Consider the following 24376-nt stretch of genomic DNA (forward strand, 5'->3'; position numbering starts at 1 on the left):
TAACTGTCATGTTGATATCTTTGATCTGCTCTCCGCCGAACACAGAGACGCCAAATCTGCTTCTTCGATTTGTTCTCTGACAAATCATCTTAGATTTGCTTCATCATAAGCACGTGTAAGCCAAATCAGCTATGTCTTCGATTTGTTCCTTGTAAGCACAAGGATGCCAAATCATCTTGGATCTTGCTTCAGTCTAATCGTTTGAAGGTCAGATCTGCTATGTATCTGCTCTCTATTGAAGTAGAGATGCCAGACTTCGATTTGTTCTCTGACAATACAGAGATGACAAATCATCTTAGATTTGCTTCATCGTAAACACGTGAAAGCCAAATCAGCTATGTCTTCGATTTGTTCCTTGTAAGCACAAGGATGCCAAATCATCTTGGATCTTGCTTCAGTCTAATCGTCTGAAGGTCAGATCTGCTGTGTATCTGCTCTCCATTGAAGTGGAGATGCCAGACTTTGATTTGTTCTCTGACAATACAGAGATGACAAATCATCTTAGATTTGCTTCATCGTAAACACGTGAAAGCCAAATCAGCTATGTCTTCGATCTGCTCTCCGCCAATACAGAGATGCCAAATCTGGTATCTTCAACTTGTTTCATATAAACACAGGGATACTATGCTGAAATCTTCGATCTGCTTTGCTTTAAGCACAGGAATGTCAAATCTTGTTTCTTTGGTCTACATTGTCCCATAAAAGACATAACCTGTAGAATGCGTATGAGTTCATGCCTAATAATGCTATGATCAAAATGAGTTAATTTCTCCAAATTAGACATGTTATAATGCAAAATGTTATGAAAATGATTCTTATTTCGGGTGTCATCACTCATTCCTTCATCGAAGTTCATCCTTACTTCTCTTGAAGTCTCATTCCAACTCAAGTTGTGGGTTTGTACCATTCTTCAGATGATATGGCCCACTAAAAATGTCTGTAAGATGATCCTCTCCTAGGATCGAATCGTTTGATTTGTTCAATCATCATTTAGACTGAAGAAGAAATTTCAGTTTCCCCGAGTACATCCGACCCTCACATATGGGAATTCCTTAAACAATTATCTTATTTCAGTTTCTTGTATTATCTAGAAATTTCCAGAGTAATATGGAAAACTTCATTTGTGAAGATATTTTAGTTCATCTATCATTATTTCAATGCAACATACTTAAAGAATAACGAAAGATGAATAAATTTTTAAGAATAATTGGATTTGAATGAATTATCAAAAGATACAAAAGAGAATTAATCTGATAGCCTATCTTCTAGAAGAAATAGAATCTAAAGATAGCAAATAAGATAGAAGTTAGATGCCCTAGATATCACCGCTTGAGTGTCTATACACTAGCTCCATGAAGTCTTTCTTGAGTTCAACATGTGTTTAGAAGATCCAAAGTACTTCGTTGATGCCCCAGTTTGCAGCATTCTTCACTCTTTGTTGCATCAGATATAGCAAGATTACCGTATGCCCTTCAATATTTGAGCTGCCCTTTCGGGTTTTCAACTCAAAACCCTTTTGGTCACAAGGCGCCCTTTGCGAGTTTTCACCTTGGATTCTCCCTCTTTAGACAAAGTATTTTTTAACTGAGTCTGAATTCACTGGATTGGGTAAACTTTTCCCATCCATTTTTGTTAGGATCAATGCACCACCAGAGAAAGCTTTCTTCACGACATACGGCCCTTCCCAATTCGGCATCCATTTTCCCCTAAAGTCCTTTTGAATAGGAAGGATCTTTTTCAGCACCAGGTCTCCCTCGTGAATCTCTCTTGGTCGAACCTTCTTATCATAAGCTTGCATCATTCGCTTCTGGTACATCTGACCATGTCGAATGGCTTTTAGCCTCTTTTCCTCAATCAAGTTCAACTGGTCATATCGGGATTGAACCCACTCAGCTTCATCTAACTTTACCTCAGTCAAGATTTGAAGAGAAGGTATTTCTACTTCAATAGGTAACACTGCTTCCATCCCATAAACTAGCGAGAATGGAGTTGCCCCAGTAGAGGTTCTGACAGACGTTCGATAGGCCAGGAGTGCAAATGGTAGCTTCTCATGCCAATCTCTATAGGTCTCAGTCATCTTCCCCACTATTTTCTTAATATTCTTGTTGGCAGCTTCTACTGCCCTATTCATTTTTGGACGATAGGGAGAAGAATTGTGATGCTGGATTTTGAACTGGTCGCAAACCTCTGTTATCGTTTTGTTGTTCAAGTTTAATGCATTGTCTAATATGATCTTCTCAGACATTCCATACCGACAAATGATCTCTTTCTTCAAGAATCGACTCACTGCTGACTTAGTAACATTCGCATAAGAAGTGGCCTTTACCCATTTTGTAAAATAGTCAATTACCACGAAGATAAACTGATGTCCATTCGAAGCTTTCGGTGATATTGGTCCAATAACATCCATGCCCCACATGGAGAAAGGCCATGGAGAAGTCATAACATGCAAAGGTGAAGGTGGAACATGAATTTTGTCCCTATAAATCTGACACTTGTGGCATTTCTTGGTATAGTTGATACAGTCCCCTTCCATAGTGGCCCAATAATAGCCAAACCTCATGATTTGCCTTGCCGTCGTGAACCCATTTGCATGCGTCCCACATACACCTTCATGAACTTCTTCTAAAATTAGCTTAGCTTCCACAGCATCAACACATCTCAAAAGTACTTGGTCTTTCCGTCTCTTGTACAGGATATCTCCGTCTAAGACATAGTCGCAAGCTAACCTCCTCAAAGTTCGCTTGTCATTTTCACTGGCCTGTTCAGGGTATTTACGATCTCACACATATCGCAATATATCTTGATACCAGGGGTTACTGTCATTTCCTTCCTTCTCAATGTTACAACAATGAGCTGGAGCCTCGTAGACACTCATTTGAATTGGCTTCATCTCTTATTCTTTATTCACCTTGATCATTGAGGCCAAGGTTGCTAAAGCATCTGCCATCTGATTTTCGTCTCGTAGGAGATAATTGAAGGTGATGTCATCAAACTCCTCAAGTAACCCTAAAACTACCTTTCGATAACTAATCAATTTAGGGTCCCTTGTCTCCTATTCACCTCTAAGCTGATAAATTACCAACGCAGAATCTCCATATACTTTTAAGGTTTTTATACCTCGCTCTATGGCTGCTTGAAGTCCCATGATGCATGCTTTATACTCAGCCATATTGTTCGTGCAATCAAAGTCCAACTTGTACGTGAAAGGGTAATGATCGCCATTCGAGGATACCAAGACTGCCTCAATTCCATTTCCAACTACATTAGAAGCTCCATCAAAATTTAGCTTCCAAGGAGAATCCTCGGACATTGCTATGCACATTAGCTCCTCATTTGGAAAATCAAAGTTCAATGGCTCATAATCCTCTAGAGCCCTACTGGCCAAAAAGTCTGCTATCGCACTTCCTTTTATAGCCTTCTGGCTTATGTAGACTATATCAAACTCTGAAAGCAAAATTTGCCATCTCACCATTCTCCCATTTAGAGCCGTTGACTCCATCATGTATTTCAATGGATCAAGCTTTGAGATAAGCCAAGTGGTATGGTATAGCATGTACTGTCTTAATCTCCGAGTTGTCCAAATCAGCGCACAACACAACTTTTCAATTGGTGGATATCTCATCTCACAGTCAGTGAATTTCTTACTGAGATAATAAATTGCCTTCTCTTTTTTCCCTGACTCGTCATGCTGGCCAAGCACACATCCCATGAAATTACTGAACATTGACAAGTACAGTATCAACGGTTTATCTGGGCTTGGTGGAGATAATACAGGAGCATTCAACAAATATTGCTTGACCTTTTCAAAAGCATTCTGGCACTCCTCATCCCAAGTACCTTGATTGTGCTTTCTGAGGAGACGAAAGATAGGATTGCATTTCTCGGTCAGTTGTGAAATGAACCGAGCGATGTAATTCAACCTTTCTAGGAATCCTCGGACTTCTTTCTGAGTGCGTGGTGGAGGTAACTCTCGTATAGCTCTGACTTTGTCTGAGTCGACTTCAATTCCCTTTTCACTGACCACGAAGCCTAATAACTTTCCCGATCTTGCTCCAAAGGTACACTTTGCTGGACTGAGCTTCAACTGAAATTTTCTCAACCTCATGAACAATCTTCTCAAGACCTCAATATGCTCTTTTTCTGTACGCGACTTGGCAATCATATCATCAACATACACCTCAATATCCTTATGCATCATGTCGTGGAATAAGTTTACCATGGCCCGTTGGTATGTTGCCCCTACGTTCTTCAGTCCAAATGGCATTACTTTGTAGTAAAAGGTGCCCCACAAGGTTATGAAAGTAGTTTTATCCATGTCCTCTGGATGCATCTTTATCTGATTATATCCTGAGAAACCATCCATGAAGGAAAACAACGAATATCCCGCTGTGTTGTCCACCAAAGTGTCTATGTGTGGCAGGGGGAAATTATCTTTAGGGCTAGCTTTATTTAAATCTCTATAATCAACACACATTTGTACCTTCCCATCTTTCTTAGGAACTGGTACAATGTTAGCTACCCATTCGGAGTACTTTACTTCTTACAAGAATCCTGCATCGAACTGTTTCTTAACCTCATCCTTTATCTTCAAAATGATATCCGGCCTCATTCTTCGTAACTTCTATTGGACTGGCTTACAATCATGTCTTATCAGAAGACGATGTACTACAATGTCAGTATTCAATCCAGGCATATCCTGATATGACCAGGCGAAGATATCCTTGAACTCTCGAAGTAACTCAACTAGATCATGCCTTGTGTCCTCGGTAATCAGGGTTCCAATTTTCAACTCCTTCCCTTCCTCTAGAGCTATATTCTTTATTGCCTCTTTCTCATGTGGCATGATTTGTTTCTCCTCCTGCTTTACCATTCTTAACAGATCGAGAGATACGTCACAATCTTGAACATCTTCAAAATCCTGAGGTTCCTCTAAACACATGTCTTGCTCGCAAGAGAAATCAGGAGTTGCAGTATCAGTGCTCATATCGTTGATATCTAAGGACCTGTGGAGGTATGAGAGAATACACAAAGAATGGATGAATCTAAGAATGATTGTTTATGTGCTATGAATAAAAGAATAAGAATTTTCAGAATTCAAAGGAATATTGGTCGATAAAAATGAAACAATACTCGTTTAAATTGATAAAAGTTATGTTTTATTTAAATAATTATAGATGAACATAGGCCTATTTCACAAACGTAATCCTACTACTCCTAGGCCCTAGAGTAATAGGCATGTTTCGAGAAATACTCTGAAAAATTTCTAAAGACTACAGGAAGGTCCTCCGCAGTCCAATTATTCAGAGAGCTCCCTGGTTCGTAAGGGCGAATGCCCTCGAGGCTTCCTTGGTCTGATCCCTCATTGTGTACAGCATTAACTTGATGACTTTCTTCTATCAGTAAACCTCCTGACTTAAAGGATTTGGATATAGGTGGGAATGTCATCGGTTCCCACTCCACTTCTCCTCCATTCAAACGCGCTTTTCTTCTCGCTTGGCGCTTTTCAATTTCCTGCCTCTTGTGCTTGTGGTCTAGCTTGAAGCCCAAGCCAAAGCAATCCTTCTTCTCAACTAGTTTTGGGATCTGAATCCCACCTTGCAACTGTTTTCCTAGTCCTTTTCCTGGCAATACTCTTTTCCCCATCATCATTTGCAGGGCTATCCTAGTGGCTCTAGATATTTTGGGTACCGGTATCTCATTTCCTTCCAAAATGAAGGTGGCATTAATGATTTCTAAAGAGCAGAAGGAACACTTGATAGCCTCTTCATTTGCCTCGACATAAGGGGCCTTGCTGGTGACTACCGCTATGATGTCCTCCTCAGCATTGATGGTTATTAAGCGTCCCTCTGTCACTAACTTCAATTTTTGGTGCAATGAGGAGGGCACCGCTCCTGCCGAGTGTATCCATGGTCTCCCCAATAAACAATTATAGGAGGGCTTGATATCCATCACTAAGAAATCAACTTCATATGTATTTGGCCCAATCTCCAGAGAGATGTCAATTCGTCCCATCACTTTCCTTTCAGTTCCATCAAAGGCTCTCACCACATTGTAACATGTCTTCATATGCGAACTGTCGATGGGTAATATATTTAATGTGGATAATGGAAGGACGTTCAAAGCAGACCCATTATCAACGAGTACACTTGGGAGTGTGTATCTTTTGCACCGAGTAGTGATGTGCAGGGCTTTGGTTGACCCTACGCCCCCGGGTGGAATTTCATCATCATTGAAGTAGATGAAATTGTCAGCACTAATGTTGTTTACCAACCGGTCTAGCTTGTTAACAGATATGTCATGGGTGACATATGTTTCGTTAAGCACCTTTAACAATGCATCCCGATGCACCTCAGAAATCAGGAGTCGGGCTAACACTGATATACGCACCGGCTACTTACGCAACTACTCGACCACGCTATACTCGCTATGCTTAAGGAATTTTAGAAACTCCTTAGCCTCTTCCTCCTTCACTTGCTCATTGATGGGTACTTCAATTTCTTTCTCCCTCTCAACCTCGACATCTTTCGTCTTTGCGGGCTCTACTCTGATGCTCCCCCCGTCATAACGCTTCCCACTCCGCGAATGGGAACCTTCATTTTGTACACCTCTAGATGCACTGGCTATACTCTCCCCCTCAGGTATTGCTATACTGCAATCATAAATCCATGACACCCTCTTGTCATCCTTGTAAGGGAAAGGATTGGGTTTATGGATGACAACCCTGGGCCCGGTTTGCGCCCCCACTTCATTATTTCCTGGTAAAGAAATAATAATTCTCGGCCGGTGGGTTTCTTGTCGTTCATTTCCCAGTACACATATTTGTCTTTCGCCAGAACTACCCTAAAAAATCTGTAGCTCTTTGTTAACCATAAGGCCTTGCACCATGGCCTTGAACTTCTCACAATTTTGGATCATATGACCCATCTCTCCATGGAATTCGCAATAATTCTCTATTCCTCTTCTACTTTTTCCAGAGGTCAACATACCTCTCTTCACCATCTCCTCCCATATTACTTTCATGGGTGTCTTCACTTCAGCAACATCTTCTTTGATTTTTCCTTCCCTTGTTTCACCGATGGCATTCACTCCTTGATTGCCATGATCTGGTAATGGATTTTCGGTATTAGGGGTACTATCGAATTTCACAACCCTCATCTTGATAAGCCTCTCCACGACCTTCTTGAATCCGGTGCAGTTTTCAATTAAATGCCCCGTATTCTAGCGTGATATTCGCATTTAGCATTTGCATCATACCATTTGGGGAATGGTGGCTACAGTGGTTTCAAATGAAATGGAGCGATGGCATGTGTATCATATAAGCTTTGATAAAGCTCACGATACGTCACAGGGATAGGTGTAAATTATATCCTCTCCGAATTCTGTCTTATACCCGATTCCTGTCTTTGAGTACTTTGTTGCTCTGCTTTGGGTTGACCAATTGTGACTGCTCTCTTGAATTGAGGCTATTTACCTCGTTGTCCTTTCTTCTTGGGGCCGATCTTTTAGCCATTTCCTCCTCGATTTTACCGCCTCTCACGGCATTCTCAATCATCTCACCTGCCATAACTATATCTGCAAAACTTTTTGTGGTACTTCCAATCATGTGGGTGATGAATGGCACCTTCAAAGTGTTGATAAATAACATGGTGGTCTCATTTTCCAACAATGGTGGTTGTACTTGCATTGCCACCTCCCTCCATCATTGTGCATATTGCCTAAAACTTTCATTAGGCTTTTTCTCCATGTTTTGAAGTGTGATCCTATCTAGCGTCATATCGGTCACATGGTTGTACTGTTGCATGAAGGCCTGTGCCAGATCTCTCCATGAACTGATTCTTACACGGCTCAACTGATTGTACCATCTAGCCGCTGCTCCTACTAAGCTGTCTTGAAAATAATGGATCAATAATTGATCATTGTTCACATATCCAGTCATTCTCCTACAAAATATTGTTATGTATGCCTCCGGATAAGTAGTCCCGTTGTACTTTTCAAACTCTGGCATCTTAAATTTATAAGGAAGCACCAAATCTGGGACCAAACTTAAGTCTTTGGCATCAATCCCATGATGATTGTCAGCACCTTCCAAAACCCTAAACTTCTCCTCTAACCACTTGCAACGATCTTCCAATTGTTTCCTGGATTCGGTTGCCATCCTTTCTTTCTCCATCAAATCCAGATCAGGAGTGATAGGGTTGATCGAGCTATCACCCAAATTATTTCCCAACCCAGATGGGAAATTTACGGGGATTCCAACATCAACTGGCCCATGTTGAGGTCTTATGGTGACAGATGGCCTTCTAGTATGTGCCTCGGTCTGCAGTGGCCCATGAGGCGGAGTAAAACCCGGAGGAGGACCTTCATTCTCCACTTCAGTGATTGCCATGGGAGCTTTTCCTTTATCAGTGGCTCTCAGCAGCTGAGCCATTTCAGCCATCATGTTCCTCTGAGCCTCTAGCATTTACTCCCTCATTTCATTCTGCATTTTGACCAACTGCTCTTGCATTTGGTCTTGTATATCTTTTTGTAATTGCTCGAACCTTTGATCCATACTCTTAGTTTTAGTGCGAGTGTCGTAAGGATGTGTGATTTCCAGATTTTCTTTTCTACCTTAGGAAGTAAACTTTAACTAATCAGGGTCTTTCTATAACTTTGAATGCAAACAATGTGATGAAATGCTATGAGATGCAAATGCATGAATGCAAAAAGGATATTGATTCTGGTTCAAATTTATTTAGAAAATTTTATTTAGAAAAAGAATATCTTTACATATAAGAGGATTACAATACGCTTTCGCCCTAAGGCCCAAAGCTTTAACTCTATCTAATAAAAGAGCTAACTCTCGTCCTATATCCGACGATGATGAATACATCAGACTCAATGTATCAGCTCGAATTTCCAAGTCTTGCACATATTCAGCAACCTCTCGAATTTGGGCTATGGCTTCACCAATGACATGATCCCTTTCTCTGACCTGTCCTCTAGCCTGATAAAGCTCTCCCTTCAGAAGATCTTCTTACGCTTCGAGCTGCTCAACCCGGAGTTCACCGTCATACAATGCCACTTCCAAATCCTCAACCTTACTTTTTAGCTCCTTTAATTCGACCGTAGAATTATGGTTTTGGTGCCAACGTACGGATCTTCCAAGCTCAGTTACCTTAGTCTTCAACCCTTTATTCTCTTCCTCTAATGCCAAATTCTGCACCTGCATCTCTTGAAACTTCCTCTCCCAATACTTGGCTCTAGCCTTTTCCTCTTGGACCTCTTTCTGCAACTGATCTGAAGATCCTCCTACTCTCACTCTCTTCAAGGATACTTGTGCCCTTTTGTAATGCTCCTTTAGATCATCTCGATCTTCTTCAATCTTCCTCTTTTCTTTCCTCTCTTTTTCGACCTCCATCTTTTGAACGTCGACGTCCAAGCTCAAGTACATCTTTTCTTCTTCGAGCTTTGCTACCCTCTTCTCGAACTCCAAGTTCTTTCTCTCGAACTCCTGCTTCATAATTTCTAACTCTGAGGGCCTTACTTGTAAATATTCCTCTATTGGTTGAGCTCCTTCCACACTTAGCTTAGGGATGTTATCATTAACCCTTCTACCTCTCCATTCAATGTATTCCGGTGTGGTTGCAGGGCTAATAGCTACTCCTTTCAACCGACAAGTCTTTTTCCAAGCACTAGAAAATTCACTAACCTTCCTCTTGTAATCGGCTCCTCTGTATACGAACTCACTTTGAGCTAACCCCTGAGTCGCTGGTACAAACTGTTTCAATCCATGCTGCCTCAGCGCGAGTAAAGGGACATAACCAGTGGCACCCCAAATTCCCAACAAGAGGACCCAATCAAAACTACCACATCGGTAAAGAACCTCACCAGGAATCATCCACGGAGCCCTCCACTCGACATCTTTCGACTGAAGGTTCTGAAGTAGCGCTATCCAATTCTCTTCTAGAACATCAACTCTCCTAGTTGAAGCTACTATGTCTTTCAACGGTGAATAATCCTCGAAGAAGACCTGACAAACCACCCTATCTATCAACCAGAAATGACTGTAGAACCAAGCCAAAAGTAACTGAGCACACCCTATAAACCTGCCAGCACCAGCTCTCCTACATGCACCTAAAGACCTGAATGTTTCCACCAAAATTGCAGGGACAGAAGTGACCTTTTCACTGAGTCGATGAAAAAGATCCGTGGTTGCCTCATCCACATATCCCAAAGCCCTAGGGAAAACCATCAATCCATACAAACTTAACGCAAAAACATCTACCTTCTTCGTCTCATCAAGGTGTGTCAGAATCAAATCTTTCAAAGCATCCCACGAAATGCACTTGCACTCACCTTTTTCTTTAATTCGGGCCGTGGCCCACTGCTCGTTCATCCCCGTAATAATCATCAATTTCTTTCAAAAGTTAAGGACACAAGCAGCTCGAGAATAGATCCTATCGTTCTGAAACCTGGGACAACGAAGCAAGGCAGTGTACTCCTCCACAGTAGGTACCAAGTCTACCTCCCCAAAAGTGAAACAACTGTACGCCGAGTTCCAAAACTGAGCAAGGGCTCGAAATAAGTGCTCGTCTACCTAAACATCAAGCAAGTAAGGTAAGTCTCCGTAATTATCGTAGAATGACTGCTTGGTCTTTTTGCCCCACCGATCCCAAATTTCCTTAAGTTCTTGAAGATTATTCTGCGTGACACTAATACGAGTGTAATCTGACAACTCCGACGCGTATCCCACAGCTATACTATCTCCCTTTTCTAGTTGAGTTTGCTCCGACCATCTATGGACATTAGCGTTGCCTTCCACTCTATCAAGAAGTCCGTTCTCCATAATAAAACTTCCTAACTTAGAAACTGATCGCGAATCGATACATTTGTAAATGCAAAATGACATGCAAACAAAAGAAAAGAAATAGTCAGTATCACATAATATCAATAAATCTCAATGATAACTTATAAGGGTAATGTCTAAAGTTTAAACCTAACTAAGTTGGGCTCTTACGGTTTTTCGATATGAGGTTGGTTCTAAAGTTTGAGGTACCCGAACTAGCAGATTCCTCGATTCTCACCCATTATAGGCTCATTTGAAACGAGTTCAGTTCGGGGGAATACATTTCCCTATGGCTACTCGAAGATGAAAATCTCACGAAACCATAGGTACGGATGTATCCCGAAAGTGATCCACTATCCTACACGGAGGCGAAAACCTGACGAAGGCATAGTTTCTCACTCCCACTTAAGGGTGTGACCACAACAATCATGTAAATGTAATGCGTACCAAAATATAACAAACATATGCAGTAATTCAAGCACATGTAATGCAAAGAGGATTAAATTTTAAAATTTTTAATTTCCGACACTAAGACAGGAGATAATCAATTACACGGCTTGACTCTCTTATTGTCCCCAGTGGAGTCGCCAAGCTGTCGAAACCATTTTTAAATCGAGTTTTGGAAAATGGGTATCGACTTTAAAAACAAAAACAGGAGTCGCCACCAATCTTTTTAGGTGTGATTGGATCACCTTTAAAACATTTTGTTTTAAAATCATTAGTTTTGGTCTACAAAATCATAAGATGGGTTCGGGAGCCGGTTACATACGAGGAAGGGTTAGCACCCTCGTAATGCCCAAAAATTGGTACCTAATTGATTATCAAGTGTTTTTAATGTCGGAAATTTAAAATTTTTAATTAGTAATCCTCTTTAAAATATTTTGATTTTGTAAATTGGAGTTCACTCGTATCAAAGTATTGACACTAAGTTAGCTTTTTAGAAATCTCCATCTCGAAACAACAAAACGCCACATCCAATAAGTTAAGACATATTGCTTTGCAATTCTAAGACAGTTGCTCACATTTTGAAAACCTTTAAAAAACTTAGAAGGGTACTTGGTTATTCGAACTCAACAAGAAAAGTTGCAACCCAATAAGTTAGGGCACTACTTTCTCGATATTTCCAAACACCAAGCATTGCCTTTATATTTTTTGAAAACTTTAGAGCCTTGTTTTTTTTTAAAAAATGATGCGTGGGGAATTGTATTGCATTACAAATCATACATAGTAACATATTATTGTAGTAGGTAAATAATACATGCATTTGAACAAAATAATGGCAATAATATAAAGATCGTGCATTAGATACATACATATAAAATAATATACATATATCAAATATTAACAATATGCATACAAAGATATATATAGGATGTATTGAGAATGAATAAACAAAACGCATACAAATATACAAAGTAATAATTAAATAATGCATGATATACAAAAAGAGTAATACAATATCAATGTACATGTTCATGAAATGTAATATCAAATAATAAATATAAAATAACATATAACACATGATATATGCAATATATGTATAAAAAAATGAAATGAGTTATTGTTAACAAAATATACATATAATACAAATAAAGACATAATATTTAATAATAATCTTAAAATAGTATTTGCTATACAATATATAAAACATAATAACAAAATATTTATAAAAGAATAATAATTATATAAAATATATTGGGTTTAAAAATATATAAAATAAAAGTATGTAAAAGAATTTATAAAATAACACATAATATAATAATATCATTTTAAAATAATGCATAATAAATAAATAATTAATAATTTAATATGTGTATAATATGAGTTAAAAATATAATTTAATTTACAAATTTTAAAATTTTAAATAATATAATGAATAATATAAACATAAATAATATAATAGATAATATATGATATATAAAAAAAGTAATATAGAGTAAAAATAAAAATACAATAAATGTTATATAATAAAATATAATTTAAATATATAGGAAATAAGAAATATAATAGTTATAATATAAAATAACGAAAATATATATGTAAGAACAATATATATAAATAATTAATAAATATATAATACAAGTAAAATATAATAATAATATAAAAATAATGATGAAAAATAATATATAATAAATAATAATATATATAATAAAATAATCTTATAATGTATAATATAAAAGTAAGGTAAAAAAATAAAACAAATAATAATATATAAAAAATATATATATAGAATAATAAAAATAAATATAGGGCTAAATTTAAAGTTCAGCAAAATTACGGGGCGAATTTAAAAGAAATAAAACTGAATTAAGGCCTTAACTAAAACGCGCGTAAAATAAAAGGGACTCATTGGGCAAATTGCCCTATTCCCAAAATGGCGACTTTTCCCATAATGTAATTGAATAACCGTTGGGACTAAATTGAAACAATTGTAAAATATTAGGGCCAAATTAAAAAATAGAATAACATGTAATTATAAATTAAAGGAGGTGGTAGGACCGATTGGGTAATTAACCCAATTCTAAAAAATCACGCGGATCCTCCCCAGGTAATCGGGTCAACGCGAGGATCCTATTGCTTAATACGACACCGTTTTGAGCTTATTAAGTTAAGCAGAAACGACGTCGTTTCAAGGAGGCTATATAAGCCAATTTTGCAGCTCAAAAATCATTTTAACACCGGTCTTAAAAAAAGGTCCTAAAATGCTCTACGAGGGAAGAGAGTCCCGGCTCGGCCTCGAGCCACGGCGCGATGCTTGCACGCCTCCTGCTATTGTCGTACACGGTGGTCTGAAGGCTTAAAAACCCTCGTCCTTCCACAGGTAATCTCTTATCCCTTAGATCCTTACTCGTACATGCTAGAACAATTCATATATGTTCAAAATAAAGCACGAGATATGCGATTAAATCACCTTTTGAGAGGCTGTTGGTATTTCCTTGAACGAATTTGTATAAGTATATTTCTCTCTTCAAAAAAAAAAGAAAAAAGGGGGTCTTTTTACACTGTTTTGATTCGGGCTTTTATAGCCACTACTGCTATTACATAAACTGGGAAAGAAATCGAAGATTTCGTTCCATTTCTTGTCTGCTGTATCCACCACATCTTTGATTGTGATCTGCTGAAATCTTTTTATTTTAGTTTCCTTTTTTGTTTTTTCGTATTTGCTGTGTTTCCTTTTCTTTTGCAGCACTTGCGAGAAATCTGGTGGTGACGAGGGCTGGCGTCGATTCGCGCGTTGATTTTGGAGGCAGAGTCACGGCATTGATGGGGGGGTCACTGGAACGACATGAGAGATGAGCAGACGCGTCCGTTGAGATGGCTTCTGGAATCTTCTATTTGCGCGCGAGGAGAAAGAGCTAGGGTTGGAAACCCTAGCTGGTAACTTAAGTTTTGGGCCTCTGCTATTTGGGTCTGATTTAGGTTTGGGCTTGGTGTATTTGGGTTGAGGTTGTAATCTGTAATGGGTTAAGGGTGTAAGCGGGTTAAGGGATAGTTTTAGGCACGCTAGGTAGTAACCGGTCTGCATTTGGGTATAACGAACTGAAGTATTTGGGCCAAAAGGGTTTGAGCTAAAGGGTATTGGGTTAGTTTAGGGTCTGTTGGGCTGGTTATTTTATTTGGTTTTGTAACCTGGACTGTTTATTTTTGAATGGACTTTAATAAATAAATATTTATTTATTTATTATTTTGCTTTTGGGTTTTAAAGCCCGGTCAAATTTGGGCTACTACACGCAAAATAATCGAATGTCTCTTTAGAATTTCACTCATATTTTCTAACAACTTTTTAAAACGAAGGAAATGTTTGATGTTTAGCAATTTGGGGGATAGTGCCCTATCGTGCTAGGTTGCAATCTCCCATTTGTTCAAAATAATCGAATATCCCTGATTAGTGTTTAAATTATACATTATTTCGTGGTTGATTACTCCTTTATTAGCTATTTTGAGTTGCTAACTTGGCATTTTTCATTCCTTTTTGATTCAGGACATTGAATTGCAGAAATTGAGCTTAAGTCACAGAAATTGAGCAATTTCGAATTTTTTTGATACATGGCCGAATTACTGGGCGTGACTTGGAGTATGATGTCGCTGACGTGGCATCCAGTCAGCAATTTCTTGAAAGTCTAGTCAGCAATTTCTAAAAGACATTTGGCATGGAGAAAGAGACTTAACCGCCCATTTAAATTCAAATTAGGATTAAGATTTATATTTATTTGTTTATTTAGGATTTTTACTCTTAATTTTGAATGCTACATTTTAGGATTTTTGAGGACTATAAATACCCTATTGGGGTAAGCCTCAAGGGGGGGACGGATCCATGAGCATTCTTCACTTTGCATTTATTAAACTCTTTGTTTCTTTCTAGTTTTAATAAATTTCTCTTTTTGATTTAGTATTTACTTTATTTTCTTAAAATGCCAAGTATGGTCTCTACCATGCTTAGCTAAGTTTTCCATAGCCAAAGGCTAAAGCGATGACTCGGTTCTAAGTCATGAGAATCGAAAAGCACTTCATACCCTCGAGGGTTACATTTTTCAGTTTTTAGGAATCAAGGATTGGTAATCGACCATCCTTTTATAATCAAATCGGTTTGATTTCAAAAAGTGCACGTTGGAATAAAATTCAGTTTTGATTAACAGTTGGGAGGAAGGATCGGCCTGTGGCACTTCGACTTCCTGTGAACACGCTTAGCGGTGGTCTGGTAAGGGAAACTGAAATCGGGTTAGATTCTTATTTGAGACGACAGAATTTGAGTCGAGTTTTTCCAGATTTTCAAAGCATTGAATTAATAAGCGATTGACGCTATTAGCTCATAAAGAATTAAGATCTAAAAATTGATTTTAGATTCTCGATTCACTTGAGAGAAAAACCAGTTATAGGGGTTGGGCCCTATAGGCTGTAACCGGCATGTGCCTAGAGGTAAAATCCCATTCGAGGATCGATTTAAATCGAGGCAAGGTCTTTAGCCCAAGGCTGACTTTTATCTCTTGATTTCAATTTCAATCTTTTTAATTTACTTATTTAATTTCAATCATTTACTTCACTTCAAACAAACCCCCCTTCTACTCCTCCCTTTACTCATCACGCCTAAGCAAAGTTAAAAGCAAGAAAATCATCAAACTCCTAGTCCCTGTGGAATCGACCCTTACTCTCCCTATTCTACTTATTCCAATCATTTTATCGAGATTAAGGCTATTTATTTTTGACATCATAATGACAGCATGTCAAAATTGGCGCCGTTGCCGGGGACTTCGGCAAGTTACTGATTTAATTTTATTGTTTCTGATTTATGACCAGGTAAAATCCGGGCACATTTTTAGAATTTGATCCGGAAATTAAAGCGCGAGCAAGAAGAATTCACGGTCAAACACTTCGGGATAAAAAGAAACTACAACAACAAACAAATTCCAAAAAATCAACTAGCGCTACCAACGAAGAATCAACGGATTCCACCAATCCGATCGACGCCGATAACACTCCCATTGTCGATCCAACACCTGACGCACAATAAACAAAAGCGATGGGCGATCAAACAATTCGCGAATTAGCTATAGCTCCTGCGGAACAACAACCCCTTTGCATTACATTTCCTCAAGGCACTACCCCTTTTACTCTGAAAACGGGGTTAATTCATCTTCTTCCTACCTTTAATGGCCTTCCAAGCGAGAGTCCACACACACACTTAGCCGAATTTCATTTGGTTTGTTCAAGCATGAAACCTCAGGGAGTATCTGAAGACCAAATTAAATTACGAGCATTTCCTTTTTCTTTATCTGGCATAGCAAAAGAATGGTTGTTTTATTTACCACCAAATTCTATTACTACTTGGGCTAATTTGAATCGTATTTTTCTTGACAGGTTTTTCCCAGCAGCAAAAGCAAGCGAACTAAGGCGAAGCATCCTTTGAATTAAACAAAAGTATGACGAGTCGCTTTATGAATATTGAGAGTGATTCAAGAAGCTATGTACGAGCTGTCCGCAACACAGATTGAGCAAACAAACGCTTTTGCAATATTTCTATGAAGGTTTGCTTCCGATGGAGATGAAAATGATTGACGCTGCTAGTGGAGGAGCGCTTGTCAACATGACCCCCACTCAAGCAAGGGAATTAATTTCGACAATGGCAGCCAACTCTCAACAGTTTGGTGCCACGAATGAACCTAGCAGAAGGCTTCACGAGGTAAGTACCGTTTCACTTGAAAATAAAATCGATAAATTAACTAACGTTGTTAATTCTCTAATTGCAGGAAAGAACGGATCAGCCAGAGTATACGAAATTTGTACGATGCCAGACCACCCAACTGATTGTTGCCCGACACTCCAAGAGGGGATAGGCGAATAGGTGAATACCGTGGGGAGGTTTCTGGGAGCCACCTCGAAGACCTTATAACCCCCATAGTAATACCTACAATCCGGGATGGTGAGACCACCCGAATTTTAGCTACGCACAAAACCAGAGGTCAAACCAATCTTACCAACCAAGGCTGCCTCTACCACAACCATATCAGCCGCCAAAAAGTTCACTCGAGTCTCTCATGGAGCGATTGGCGCAATCCAAAAAGAAATTTCAAGACCGAACAGAGTCACATTTGCAAGAAATTGACAAACAAATAAGTCAATTGGCGAAAATTGTGGGCCGCTTAGAATCGCAAGGCAAGCTTCCCTCACAAACCGAAGCGAACCCACGGGAGAACGTGAGTGCCATCACTCTTAGGAGCAGAACAATTGTTGAACAGCAAATGACGCCAATTCAAGAGAAAAACAACGCCGAAATAAGTAAAAGTGATAAGGTAATTGTCAAAAAATCCACAAGTACCGAAGAAGCAAATGGCGCCAATCCCCAAGAGGAAAATGACGCCACAACCTGAAGAAAAATAAAGAATCCAATATCTGAACCAGCACCATCTCCTTACGCCACACAACCTCCTTTTCCATCGAGATTTATAAAGAAAGATAATGTAACACCCCAAACCCGGCCTAGACGTTATGGTCGAATCTAACGTGCCACATTGGAGTTGAAAACCCACGTTCCGTTTTTAGTGTTTTAAAACCATATATTTTGTTGAGTTAACAAAGTGAATGGAAGCTGGGCACCAGGTAGGAATCCATAACAGAGGAGGTGAGCCATGAAGGCTGCTTAAGTACCAAGCTCTTTGATTGGATCCAATCCTAGACATGCCCACAACCATAGCCACACTTTGCTATATCGAGTTTTAAATTTATTTAAGTGGACGTCTTTGATAAATCAATTAATCGTAACGTTACGATATTTTGAAATCAAGTATCGTTTTGAAAACACGTCCTAAGTCTAGCCCATTTGAATAATTATCAACCAGGTTTAAAGTTATTAAAATTAAAATAATCCCGAAAAAAATAAAAGGAAAGTTAAAATGGGATTATTACAACCCAAAAATAAATAATAATTAAAGGAAATTTAATGAAAACCAACGCTTATTTAAAAGTCCAAAGGCGATCACCGTGGCCACTCTGAATCCCCTCCGGCCCAAGTCCCCACATCAAGGCTCACCTGCAAGGTTGAGGAAAGGGGATGAGCTTGGAAACTCAGTGTGCAACAAGCCCCTTTCAGAGCCCAAAACAATAACAGCCTGTTGGGCCTAAGCCCAAATCCAATCTCAAACATGTACTGAGCCGTAGCCCTTTTCATATTTCTTTTTTCATAACACTGGGCCGAAGCCTTTTCATATTTCATATTCTTGGGCAAGCCTTTATCAGAAGCGGTATGGCCCATAGGCCCATTTCAATATCACATGTAATGTCAAATGAAAGAATGCAAGCCCAATTGGGGAGACTACTCAACCCACCATCCACTACTCTCCACCCGTTCCAACCAACACACCATGTGGGGATTAACTCGACCCACCCCGCCATAACTCTCCACTGGCAGCATAGCTGCTTTATCATATAACTGGAGGCCTAGCCTCTTTTAATAACTGGGGCATAAGCCCTTTATCATAACTGGGGCATAAGCCCTTTTATCATAACTGGGGCATAAGCCCTTTAATAACTAGGGCATAAGCCCTTTTGTACTTCCTCCATCCATATAAAAACCCAACCCAATGCATTTATGAACATCTCATGTGCATATCATACATATCATGTGCATATCATACATGTCATGTGCATATCATACATATCATGTTTATCAAAATCCCATACATTAAGTTCATATATAAACCCTAGGGGTATAATGGTCATTTTTACCTAGGGGCAAAACGGTCATTTTCATATTATAAGGGTAATCCTGTAATTTTACCAAAAATTAGGGTTTCCATGTTCGTTAACGATTACTAACAATTCATAGGTGCAAACAGTGATTCTGGCCCATTTTTAGCGAAACCGAGTTATTGGGCCTAAAACCCCTAATGGGCCCTACTTAGCTGATTTTGTCATCTAAGCCCATTTAGCCTATATCCATAACAATATTAACTGTCTTAACATGCAATTTAACATATTTCTGTTTTCTACCAATTTTACCCAAATGGGCCCGAAAGCCTCTTGGGCCCTATTTCAGCCCCTCGAGGCCCAACTTATCGTGAACGCCAAAAACACGTCCTTATCGTTTCCATTGTTCCCGATCATCATCTCATCGATTCTAACTAACTAGTAAGCGTTCGCTTGCTCACAAGTCCTCGAAATGCCAGAATTTCGGCATTTCGGCTTTTCGGCATTTTATCGCTTTAAGCTATGAAAAAGGGTTCGTTACACACCTGATTTGGAATATTCCTTGACGAGATCTCCTATGCGATTTCTCCTATAATCAACCACTTATAGATTAGACCATGTTAATATTAAACCAAATCGAAAACTACCTATTATCATCACTTACACATTCGGCCACCATCCACAATGGCCCTTGGGTTCATACCTTTGCCAAGTTGATGACTAGATTTGTGCACTCGATGATCCAAGCTTTTCACACACCTCGATCGGTAGCCTTTAATCCTCACTAGCACCAACAAACCAAATAACACCAAAAACCCTTTTAGCCTTAGTCGACAGAGGGGTTTTCAGCTTTTCTTAAACCACAAGATACAAATGGAAAGAAGGTTCGAATATTTACCAAGAGATCTACTTGTTGAAGAACGTTCCAAATACCTTCGTACCCCATATCCGTTGTGACTCCAACTTAACGTGCGTAGAAAATAGATCTAAATATTAATTCCCGAATCACTAAAATATGAAGCTTTCGGCTTTTCAGCAAATATTAATCTAAGCTATTACAAAGGTTAATACACACCTGTTACGGGTTGAAGTTGAAACGTTTCCAAAATCAATCGCCTACGATAACCACCACCTATCACTCAAACTTAACTAATCCAATATCAATATATGTAAATCCTAAGCACATCAGTCATACGGAACATAAGGGTATTTCAGTAATTTTGTAAACCAATGGTATTTCTATAATTTTTAGAAAGTCAAGGGTATTTATGTAATTTTGTAAATCAGGGGTATTTTGGTAATTTTACAAATTAAGGGTATTTCGGTAATTTTACAAACCAGGGTATTTTGGTAATTTTACTGATCGAAGGTATTTTGGTAATTTTGTAAACCAAGGGTATTTTAGTAATTTTTTAAATCGAGGGTAAAACAATAATTCTGTAAATCAAGGGTAAAATAGTAATTCTATAAATCGAGGGTAAAACGGTAATTTTGTAAATCGAAGGTAAAACGGTAATTATGTAAATCGGGGGTACTTTGGTAATTTTACAAGTCGAGGGTATTTCAATAATTGGTAAACTAAAGTATTCTAAACATGGATAACAATACTAATAGCTCTAAAGCCCATTCTCGACCCAAATGGGCCCACACGCTCGTGTGGCCCTTTTAGCCCAAATCTAGCCACAAATATTAGATTCACCTAGCCTAGCCTAATATTTACTACACAATCAAACAACTTATCCAATTGGGCCTATAGGCCCATTAGGCCCACATGACCCCTTTCGGCCCATCGCGGCCCGAAGTAGCCATCCTACAGCTAGAGTAGTAAGAAATACACACCTGATAGGAGACTGGAGTTAATCCACACTCCGAGCACTCTTAGCCGACGCCCAACCCAAACGAGCACGCCATACAGCGAAAGGGATCAGCCAAGAAAGGTACCTCTACTCTCCTCATAGTTCTCTCTATTTAAAGCCAGCTTCGCATCCCCTCTTATGTTAGCTTCCCGATGTGGGATCCTTCCAACATCAGAGTTTAAATTCAACACCAACTCTTGCCGCCCCTTGTTAGCAAAATAAATGCTCTTTGCTTGCCATGGGATTCGAACCCATGCCTCCCCTCAGATGCTCCTCACGCTACTTGCCATTAAGCCACAAGGCTTTTTGTGTCATATTTTATCTCCAATTAATTATAAGGTCTAAAGGCCAAAGTCCAGGTTCCCTTAAAAAAACCAAAATAAATTGCAAGAGCCAAGGCTTGAACCTAGGCTCCCATACAACCTTAATGACGCCACAACTACTAGACTACAAGCTTCCTTGTGTCATTTATTTAACACAATAATTTAAAAACCCTCATCCAAGCATCCAGGTTTTTTTTTTCACTTAATACCAAAATTTTTGCTAAAGCCCAAATTTGAACCCAAGATTTCTCTAACACTTCTCAGGGCCATTAACCACCAAAGCGGACATTTAATTGTGTCATTTCATTGCACAATTAAATACCTATATAAAACCTCCTTACGGACCCACACTCAAGGCCCAATACTTCTAGGCCCAAATTCAGGGTGTTATAGATAAGCAAGTTGAGGAGAAGGAAATCCTAGACGTTTTCCAAAAAGTCGAGATCAACATTCCTCTTTTAGAGGTAATCCAGAAGGTGCCAAGGTACGCTAGTTTCCTTAAAGAACTTTGTACTAATAAAAGAAGACTAACCGGGCATGAGAAGGTAAATCTTGGAGAGCACGTTTCAGCAGTTTTGACCCGACGACTTCCACCGAAGTTGAAGGACCAAGGCATGTTCGCCATACCTTGCAAAATCGGTAAAGTGGGCATAAAGAGGGCGATGTGCGACTTGGGAGCCTTCATTAACGTGATGCCTCTATCCGTGTACAATACTCTTTCAGCCGACCCATTGAAGGAAACGAAGGTCACTATTCAATTGGCAGATCGTTCAATTATTTACCCGGAGGGAGTCTTGGAGAATGTCTTGGTAAAGGTAAACGAATTAATCTTTCCGGTCGATTTCTATGTAATTGACATGGAAAATGACCGCTCAAACACTTCATCCGAAATTCTCCTTGGGCGACCTTTTCTTAGCACTGCCAACACTAAAATCGATGTTCGAAGTGGAATCCTCACAATGGAGTTCGATGGTGAGGTCGTTAAATTTAATGTTTACAAAGCGATGCGGTATCCTGATGATGTTCAAGGCATTAATTTTGTTGATATAATTGAGTCTGCGATTGATGAGTTTGTTGAGACTAATTTTGTTAATAAAATTTGCAGGAAATTTGATGATTTCGATGATGAATTCAGGGAGTTGAAACAAACTTTCTCTATTGATTCCATTAATTCTAACAAAATCACTACACCTTCAAAAACTAAATTATTACCTTCGGTTTTGCAGGCTCCTCGGATTGAACTAAAGGAATTACCGGATCACTTGAAGTACATTTTTTTGGGAAACGATGATACGTTGCCGGTTATTGTGTCGAACAAGATAAGTAAAGATGAGGAAAATGACCTTGTGGAAATACTACGTGCACAAAAGAAGCCATTGGGTGGACAATTGCCGACATCAAAGGGTTAAGTCCCTCAACGTGTATGCATAAGATAAAGATTGAGGAAGAAGCGAAACCATCACATGAAGGACAACGTCGACTAAATCTGCCTATGATGGAAGTGGTAAAAAAGGAAATTCAAAAGCTACTTGATGCCGATGTTATCTATCCCATCTCGGATAGTAGTTGGGTAAGTCCGATACATGTTGTGCCTAAGAAGACTGGAGTAACAATAATCAAAAACTCAGAAGGTGAGTTAATTCCGACTAGAGTGCCAAATGGATGGCGAGTTTGTATCGATTACAGGAAGTTGAACTCTTTAACTTGCAAAGATCATTTTCCATTACCTTTTATTGATCAATTAATAGAAAGATTAGCCGGTAAAACTCACTACTGCTGTCTTGATGGATTTTTAGGTTTCTTTCAAATTCTAATGGCACTTGAAGATCAAGAAAAGACGACATTCACATGCCCTTTTGGAACGTTCGCCTATAGACGAATGCCCTTCGGTCTATGCAATGCGCCAGCCACATTTCAATGTTGCATGCTTAGTATCTTTTCTGATATTATCGAGAAGGGTATAGAGGTATTTATGGACGACTTCACTGTTTATGGTAACACCTTTACCAAATGCCTCTTTAATTTATCAAATGTTTTGAAGCGATGCCTAGAATACAACCTTGTTTTAAACTATGAAAAATGCCATTTTGTGGTCGAAATTGTAACGCCCCAATTTTCGGGAATTCTGTGAATGTTGGCATAGGTTTAATTATGTTAGTGGGCCTCTAGAAGGCCCAAGCTTAAGATAGAAACCGACAATTTTAGTTAATTTTTGTTCCATAAGAAAAAGGGGGTGAAATTATTAAATAGGACCTATGTGAAAATGTTTGAAAATGCTATAGGCTAATTTGTAGTGGCCAAATAAATAGTAGTGCAAAATAGGAGGATTTGCATGTCAAATTCCCCACTTTTAATGTAGTGGCCGGCCAAGGTGATGGATAGTTGATAATGTATGCATTTTAGCATTTTAATAGTTAATGTATGATGGCCATTAGCATTTTAATAGTTAATGGATGATGGGCATTAGCATTTTAATAGTTAATGGATGATGGGCATGGTAAGCATTATGGGCATATTTTTATTGGAATTATGGCATGAGTATGGCACAAATATTAGTATATCATTTATGTGTCATAAAATGTTGAGTGATAAGAATAACAAAAGGAAGTAAAGGAAGGTTTTTGTTCATTCTTTGTTCTTCATAACCGAATTTGAGAGAGAGCAAATAGGGGAGGAAACCCTTGAATATACGGTCACTAGGAGGGGGAAAAATTGAAGGTAAGTTCTTGGTACCTTGCTTCTATCTTGATGTTCATGAGTTCTTCTTGATTCTACCCTAACTCATGAAGCATATTTTGGTTTTTGGTTGTTGTTTCATGTTCTTTTGATGAAAAATGGAAGATAGGTGAAGTTGAGCCAAACAAATGAGCATGCATGTGCCTTAGATGCTAAGGGGAAAAATCGGCTAACATGTTGTGCTTTAAAATGATGAAATGGAGATTATACTTAAGTAAAATCATAGATATGTGATGATTGATTGGTGATATACATGTTTAAATAACAAGCATGCAAGTTAGGTGTGAAAGAGTAATTTGGTAATAAATCTGCTTGGGATAGCAGCAGTAACGTGACTTTGGAAAATCACCATAAATTGTGGGAGATGAATTAGAAGCTGAATAAATTATGTAATTAAAGCTTAATGAGTGTAGTTTCAAATGAAATAAATGAGAACATATTTTTAATTC

General features: G+C 38.8%; 1 protein-coding gene across 1 annotated transcript; it reads left to right on the plus strand.

The window, feature by feature from the left end:
* The first annotated feature begins 21853 nt into the window (after positions 1-21853).
* LOC108481095 (uncharacterized) lies at positions 21854-22600 on the plus strand. The gene has a single exon (XM_017784266.2). The coding sequence runs from the start codon at positions 21854-21856 to the stop codon at positions 22598-22600; it is 747 nt and encodes a 248-aa protein (XP_017639755.2).
* The last annotated feature ends 1776 nt before the right edge of the window (positions 22601-24376 follow it).

Source organism: Gossypium arboreum, chromosome 1 (genome assembly GCF_025698485.1).
Source record: "Gossypium arboreum isolate Shixiya-1 chromosome 1, ASM2569848v2, whole genome shotgun sequence".
Classification (NCBI taxonomy): domain Eukaryota; kingdom Viridiplantae; phylum Streptophyta; class Magnoliopsida; order Malvales; family Malvaceae; genus Gossypium; species Gossypium arboreum.